Source organism: Orycteropus afer, unplaced genomic scaffold, assembly GCF_000298275.1.
Source record: "Orycteropus afer afer isolate SDZICR_OR568_19922 unplaced genomic scaffold, OryAfe1.0 scaffold00694, whole genome shotgun sequence".
Classification (NCBI taxonomy): Eukaryota; Metazoa; Chordata; class Mammalia; order Tubulidentata; family Orycteropodidae; genus Orycteropus; species Orycteropus afer.
This window is the reverse complement of record NW_006922281.1, coordinates 226,063-233,330: the sequence shown is the minus strand read 5'-3', so window position 1 is coordinate 233,330 and position 7,268 is coordinate 226,063. Positions and strand designations below refer to the sequence as shown.

The window sequence follows — 7,268 nt, the reverse complement described above, 5'->3', positions numbered from 1 at the left end:
TTTAAGCACGCCGACAGGTTCCCAGGGCGCCTTTACATCCTGGTTCTGGATTGGTCTCTGAGTACGTGATGTTTCTTTTACGCGTCCGTCGGCTCGGCTGACCCGGAAGTGTTCGCCGCCATTAAAAGCGGCGGCCCGCGGCGCGCGGCCTTTTCCTGTCTGTTCCCGGGCGGCGTGTACTCCACGCCGAGCGAGAAATTCCTCGGCTGCGTCCATAGGTGAGGCAGCCGCTTAGTCAGTGGACCATGAGACCACTCAAAGTCTCCCGAGGAGGGCTCCGAGATCTGGGCCTCCCGTCATTCTACCTCACTTTGTCCCCAGGAAGAAGGGTGGAGAGGAAACGGGCGGCGGCACAGGAAAGTCACTGGCTCGTTGCTAGTGCTATGCCGCCTTTGTAACGTTTCCACGCAGTGGGAGCGGGATGTCCGTTTGGGGGATACCGTCTCCAGACCCTGGCCTCTGCTCTTGCCCACCGACTTAGCAGGTTTCCGCCTTTTGAGAGCTAGGGTGCGCTTTTTGTTCTGTACACGTTTTCTCAAAACGCAGCTGCAGCCCCGAGCGTCTCCCTGGGACCTGTCCCGAACCGAACCCTTTGCTCTGGTTAGGCCGCAGAATTCGCAGTGATTCTGGGTGGCAGATAATGTTGCCATTTTTTGGGCAATCAGAGTCAAAAGCGATTTACTGAGTCCTGGGCTTACAGGTGGTAAATGGCACGGTGGGGATTTGAACCGGTTTGGGGTCAGGACGTTTGGCATCACCCAGTTAGCCGTTAAAGTGTTAACCTGTGGCGGCTGTTGAACTGGTCCCTGCCATTTCTTGGCTCCAGGAGTCCTTGGTGAGCAACGCATGGCTTGCAGACAGCTGATGATTTTTCTAGGACTTTAAAAGATGGCACAGATGGTCACAGCTTTGTACTATAGTTCTTGTTAGATTCTGTAGGTAGTGTGTATGCATAGTAGCCATGCATTTGTACTTTATTGGCCCAGTCTGCCACAGCATGGGCCAGCCTTAGGGTAGGGGCCGATGAAATTGGGCTTGTATGTACCTGTGCCCCAGGCTGGCTGGCCTGTGACGGTTTCCTCCTACCTGCCCCCAGTACCCAGGATGACTGAGTGGGAGATAGCCGCGCCTGCGGTGGCAGAGACCCCTGACATCAAGCTCTTTGGGAAGTGGAGCACGGATGATGTGCAGATCAACGACATTTCCCTGCAGGTGAGGTGTGTGGTGGATAGCCATTCAGGAACCCTGAGACGGAGTGGGCAACTTAAGAGCTTTTCACAAGAGCAAAGGGTAGCTTTTGCGCATACAGTACTGCGTTGTCAGTAATGGCAAACATTGATAAACGAGTGGATAGATGGGTGGACAGGCTAAACTATTAGGTATGTCTATGCAGGGGAAATGTGCCCATGACCATGTATAGGGTTGGCAGACAATGTTTCTCTAAATGTATTTGTATGTTCTGTAAGAATTTTCAAGTATGTAGTAGAGCTGACAAGGGACAAACTTGTGGTCACTTCTTGGCCACAGCCAGCTATCCAGAGGGAGCAAGTAGTTGGACCACTGGGCTCAGGACCATGGTTGCAGGGGATGTCAAGCTCAGTTGGCATAACATGCCATTGTTCCACAAGACATTGTTCCACATCCTATGTTGGCGAGTAGCAACTATGGTCTTAAAAGCGGGCAAGTGGCCATCTAGACGCAACGATGGGTCTCAACTTATCCAGAGCAAAGAAGAACGAAAAAAACCAAAGACATGGAAATAATTATTCCAAGGGACTGGTACACCATGCAATCCTCAGTTTATATGACTATGAGACCAGAAGAACTAGATGGTACCCAGCTACCACTGTCAACCACTCAAAGGGGGATCTGTGTAAGAGATCCTGGATAGAGTGGGAGAACAGTGTGGAACAAAACTCAAAATCATAAAAAGAAGGACCAGTTTTCTGGTCTGATAGAGCCTGGTGGAACCCCTGAGACTATGGCCCCTAGCTGCCCTTCAGGTCTGGAATTGAACCCACTCCTGTGGCTTCCAGCCAAACAAAAGACAGGTATATGAACTAAACATTTACATTTGATAGATACACTTCTTGGAGAGATCAATTTTGGGAGGATAAAAAGGCTGTGTATGTATCGGGAGACAGCTCAGGGTGCAGGAGTGCACGGGAGGGAAGGATACAGGGAAGAAGTGGCTATGGGGAGGAAGTGGGAAGGGAACTGTTACATTGTAGGAAATTGCAGTCAATGTCATGAGACAGTGTGTGTGAGCTGCTGTGTGGAAAACATTCATCCAAATCGCAATATTTAAAAAAAAAAAAAGGTCAGGGGGAGAGGCTGCACAGATATCCTCGTGGCAAGAAGGCGGAGGCATTGGCAGTGCTGGCCACCACTTGGCGCTGAGATAACTGGTGGCTGATTTAGATGTGGATTATTCCAGGGGGGTCACTTTACTTGTGGTGGTTCTGTTCAGCTAAAGCAGGAAATCGTTGACCACCCACGTCCTCCATATCCATTAGTCTTTGTGTCCTGCTGGGGGTCGCAACCGGTTTCTCTGTGAGATGTTTTTTTTTTCCCATGAGGAACGTCACATCACACGTACTCTGTTTATACCTAACATAGGGTCCAGCTTCATTCTCTTGCACGTGGATATCCCGTTGTCCCAGCACCATTTGTTGAAATCCCTGTTCTTTCCCTTACTGGCATCCTTGTGGGAAATCAGTTGGCCTGAAGAGCCCTAGCAGGGAATACTCTTATATACACGTTGTTGTACGTTTTGTGTTTGTGATTTTTTTTCTGCACACTCACTTTGTCTTTTCCTGTTTGTGTAGGTATTGCCACGGTAGACAGTGAACCTGTCATGCGGGTGTCTTTCCTGCTGTTTCTCTGATTTCTAGAAAGAGGTTCTTTGTGTATGTTCTTACATGTGGGTGAAAGAATGACGTTGAGTACACACAGCTGATGTGGGCGAGTTTGCTTCCGCAGGACACCAATTGGGTGGCACTGTGGGCTTCCAGTGCCTCACTTGGAGTTGGGGGAATAGGGTCCCGGGCCAGTCCTTCCTGGTGGTGATGGTTTATTTTTTCATGGCAAGTGAGCTTTATAACCACGTCCCCCAGGGACTCAGCCCAGATGACAGGCAGATGAGGAGTCCGTTACGTGCACCCTAGTTTTCAGTCAGGACCTGTCCCTCACCTGACCATTTCCCCCATGTTTTCCACAGGACTACATCGCGGTGAAGGAGAAGTATGCCAAGTACCTTCCCCACAGTGCAGGGCGCTATGCAGCCAAGCGTTTCCGCAAGGCACAGTGCCCTATCGTGGAGCGCCTCACCAACTCCATGATGATGCACGGCCGCAACAACGGCAAGAAGCTCATGACCGTGCGCATCGTCAAGCATGCCTTTGAGATCATCCACCTGCTCACGGGCGAGGTAGCACCATGTGGCCGGATACTAGTGTCCTTGGCACACTCCAAAGCCAGCAGCTGCTTTGCTGTGTGGATGCCAAGCTCTGTCCTCTGTGCAGTAGGGTTGTCCCCGTTTGAGTACTAAAGAGACAGGGGGATGTGGGGCTGGTCATCAGATACCTGTGCCCATGTGGTTTAGCCTGGCACTCAAGGCTCTCCCCTCTTCCAGAACCCTTTGCAGGTCCTGGTGAACGCCATCATCAACAGTGGCCCCCGGGAGGACTCAACACGCATTGGGCGAGCCGGGACAGTGAGGCGACAAGCCGTGGACGTGTCACCACTGCGCCGTGTAAACCAGGTGGGCTGGGGGCCATAGAACATGGGCAGGGCAGGAGCAGCCACCTGGAGTGGACGGAGACCTGTCTGGTGTGTGTGAAGCTTCTCCCTGCCTGCATGTTTTAGTTGGAGCATCACTTCCTCTAAGAAGCTGTCCACCTACACGAGCATATCCCAGCTCTGGGCCACATTTGACTAAGGTGCCGAATGTGTCTTTGTTTTTCCACTCTTTTTATGTGTGTAGGAGCTCTAGTGGCACAGTAGTTAACTACACAGCTGCTAACCAACAGGTAGGCAGTTCAAACCCACTAGCTGCTCTGGGAAAAAGATTACAGCCTTGGAGACCCTATGGGGCAGTTCTGTGTTCTGAATCAGAATTGAACTGGTGGCAGTGGGATTATGTACATGTATTCTTTTTTTTTCTTGAACCATTTGAGACATTGTGCCATTTCCTAAATACTTCAGCAAGTGTCTGTGAAGGACAAAGAACTATTTTTTAAGGATTTTTTAATTGCAATTTGGGTGAAAGTTTACAGAGTAAATTCATTTTTCATACAGCAGTTCATACACATTTTGTCTCATGACACTGCAATTTCCTCCCCGTAGCCACCTCTGCCCTGTGTCCATCCTTCCCATGCACTCCTGCCCCCTGAATTGTCTCCCTGTGTATACATAGCCCTTCTGTTCTCCCGTGATTGATTGATCTCTCCAAGGATTGTGATTGTATCTTGTTGTTGTTGTTATGTGCCGTCGAGTCGGCCCCGACTCATAGCGACCCCTCCTTGGGTTTCCGAGGCAGTATCACTAAGGAAGTAGGATTGCCCAACCTTCCTTCCGAGGAGTGGCTGGTGGGTTTGAACTGCCAGCCTTCCAGTTAGCAGTCAAGTGCTTTAGCCACTACGCTACCAGAGCTAAATGTTCAGCTCATATGTCTGTCTTTAGTTTGGCTGGAAGCCACAGGAGTGGGTTCAATTCCAGACCTGAAGGGCAACGAGGGGCCATAGTCTCAGGGGTTTCACCAGACTCTGTACAAAGGACATTTTTCCATCAGAGTTGTCGTCATCCAGGAATTTAACAGCTGTAAAGGATCTAGTTAGTGTTTAGCCATGTTCATGCATAGCTGCTGCTTTTCCATCAAGTGTCTGGTCTGAGACTTTGTGTTTTCTCATCTGTCAATCAGGGACCCATCCTCAGACCCTATGTGTGTGTGCACCCTGAGGCCAGAGAGCGCAGCCTGATGGGTCTGCTTTGGGCAGGTCTGCTCATGATGGCATTTGGCAAGACACCACCTGGTGGCACTGTGGGCTTCCAGTGTGTGTCCTCTGGGAGCTAGGGTCCCAGAGGACCACGGTGCTCCCTGCTGGGATGCCCATGCCTCAAGCCTAACCTTTCTCCATGCTCTTTAGGCCATTTGGCTGCTGTGCACAGGTGCCCGTGAGGCTGCCTTCCGGAACATCAAGACCATTGCTGAGTGCCTGGCGGATGAGCTTATCAATGCAGCCAAGGTGGGCAGGGTGGAGACAGTATGGGTCTTAGGGTGGGTCTGGGGGGGCGTGTCTCTGGCATTCAGAACTCACCAGTTGCCTCTTCCCAGGGCTCCTCCAACTCCTATGCCATTAAGAAGAAGGACGAGCTTGAGCGTGTGGCCAAGTCCAACCGCTGATCTGGCTGTGGCCCAATAAACCTATCAGCCCCTTTGGGCAGCCCTTCCCACCTGTGTCGGTTGTCTGTCCTTTCAGTGGGTCCTGGTGGGGGCATTACCACCCAGGTATCCACCTGTCTGCTCTCGTTCCTGGCATATCTGCCAGGCTGCGTGGATCTGAATATACTGGGAAACCACCTGGGGTTCAGGAAGCACCGGCTGACTCAGATCCAAGGCTTCTTGGGGCCCTCAGGCTGGCAGGTGGGCATCGGAGCGCAGGCCTGGCTGCCACAACTGTTCCCAGTGGGTGATGGTAATGAGAGCTGGAGGTCAGTGGTGGCAAACCAGAGCCCCAATCATCTGTAGTCTCTAAGGTTGTAGGGCAGAAGTGACTTGTGTCCTGGGTGGCTGAAAGGCACATTATACCTGGATGCCGCTCCAAGGAGATGGAGTGTTGACCACAAACATCACCAGTCCTTGCATGAACGTGTCCTGGTCCCTATGTAGCTATTCACTTCTGCCTGACGCTTCAAAAGCTCTGTGCGCTCAGAATAGGTGAGCCATAGGTGTGGGGACACCTCACTGACTAGGATGCCGAGGGCTGCAGGTTGTGCCTCCCCAGCCCTGATGGAGGTGTCCTGCCTCTACCGGTTGCCCCTCTACCAGCAGCCACCTATAGATGCACAGGGCCTGACAGGTGGTGGCTTCAGCAGCAGGGTTTATCAGAAGGGTTCTTGATGTTGAGGCAAGGGGCCCACCCACCTGAGGCTTTTGCACCATGACTGCCCTGTCATAGGTGATCCGCCTCCGCCATCCGGAGATCTGGCATGAGCTTTGCCCTCCTGGTAGGACTAGCCCAGGAGGCGGGGCAGGTGGTTGGACAAGTCTGGCAGGGTCCCTGGGAAGGGGGCGGCTCCAAACCACACACCCGCCTCATGGGGAAGGGCTCTGTGGCTCCCAGCCACCAGTCTACCCTGGATTGGGGTCAGACGGGGTAGGGACACACCACTGGCCAGAGGAAGCAGGTGCACTAACAGGTAGGAAAGGCCATCCAGCTCTGGGCTTTGCCACTGCAAAGGCAGGAGCCCTGACCTCCCTAGTTAACCCTAGGCTGCCTCACCGCTTGTCCTGTTGTGGTGTCCGTCTTAATGACTGCTTGTCCCCTGGGACATCCATGGGCCTCTCTCCCGCACCCCGTGTTTCTGCTCTCTGCAGTCCCTATCTACTCCTCCCGGTCTGGGGTCCTGGCTGGAGTCACTGCAGCCTGCCCCTGCCCGCATCTCCCACCTCCCAGTGTAGACCCTTCCGAGGGTCTGGAAATGCAGTCCTCTGGGTCTGGTCCAGCCCACGATCCAGCCTCGTGTCCAGTCCTCTTCCTAACACGCCCTACCACCCAGTGCTGGCCCGCCCTGGAGCCCCCGTATCAGATACGCACCTCCCTTCTCTGCTTCTGACCGGAGGGCCCTGCCCCTATCCTCCCCAGCCCTGCGCCCCCTTGGCTTCGCCCCCGCGTTCGGCTCTGGTTCCCAGCATTGCCGCCGGGGTCCGCCCGGCTCGGTCCTGAGTCTCTTGCCTGCCCCACCATGCCACCGCCGCCTCCTGCCCGCCTGACCGCGCCTCCCCGCAGGTCCGGATGCCCTGCCCAAGGCCGCCCTGGCTCCGCCGCCCCCGGGTCCCCCAGGCCTCGGGCCCCGGCTCCTCGGAGAGGGGGGACGAGGACGACGGAGAGGACGCCAGCACGGCCTCCGGCCCCATGCTGACGCCCGCGTCGCCCGTGGAGTGCCTCATCTGCGTGTCGCCCTTTGACAGCGTCTTCAAGCTGCCCAAGCGCCTGGACTGCGGCCACGTCTTCTGCCTCGAGTGCCTGGCGCGCCTGTCGCTGGCC

At 54.1% G+C, this 7,268-nt stretch overlaps 1 protein-coding gene across 1 annotated transcript; it reads left to right on the top strand.

The window, feature by feature from the left end:
- The first annotated feature begins 1,104 nt into the window (after positions 1–1,104).
- On the top strand, positions 1,105–5,404 carry RPS5 (ribosomal protein S5). Its single transcript, XM_007957007.2, has 5 exons — positions 1,105–1,212; positions 3,221–3,430; positions 3,635–3,763; positions 5,148–5,246; positions 5,336–5,404. The coding sequence occupies exons 1-5, from the start codon at positions 1,105–1,107 to the stop codon at positions 5,402–5,404; spliced, it is 615 nt and encodes a 204-aa protein (XP_007955198.1).
- Positions 5,405–7,268: the final 1,864 nt, after the last annotated feature.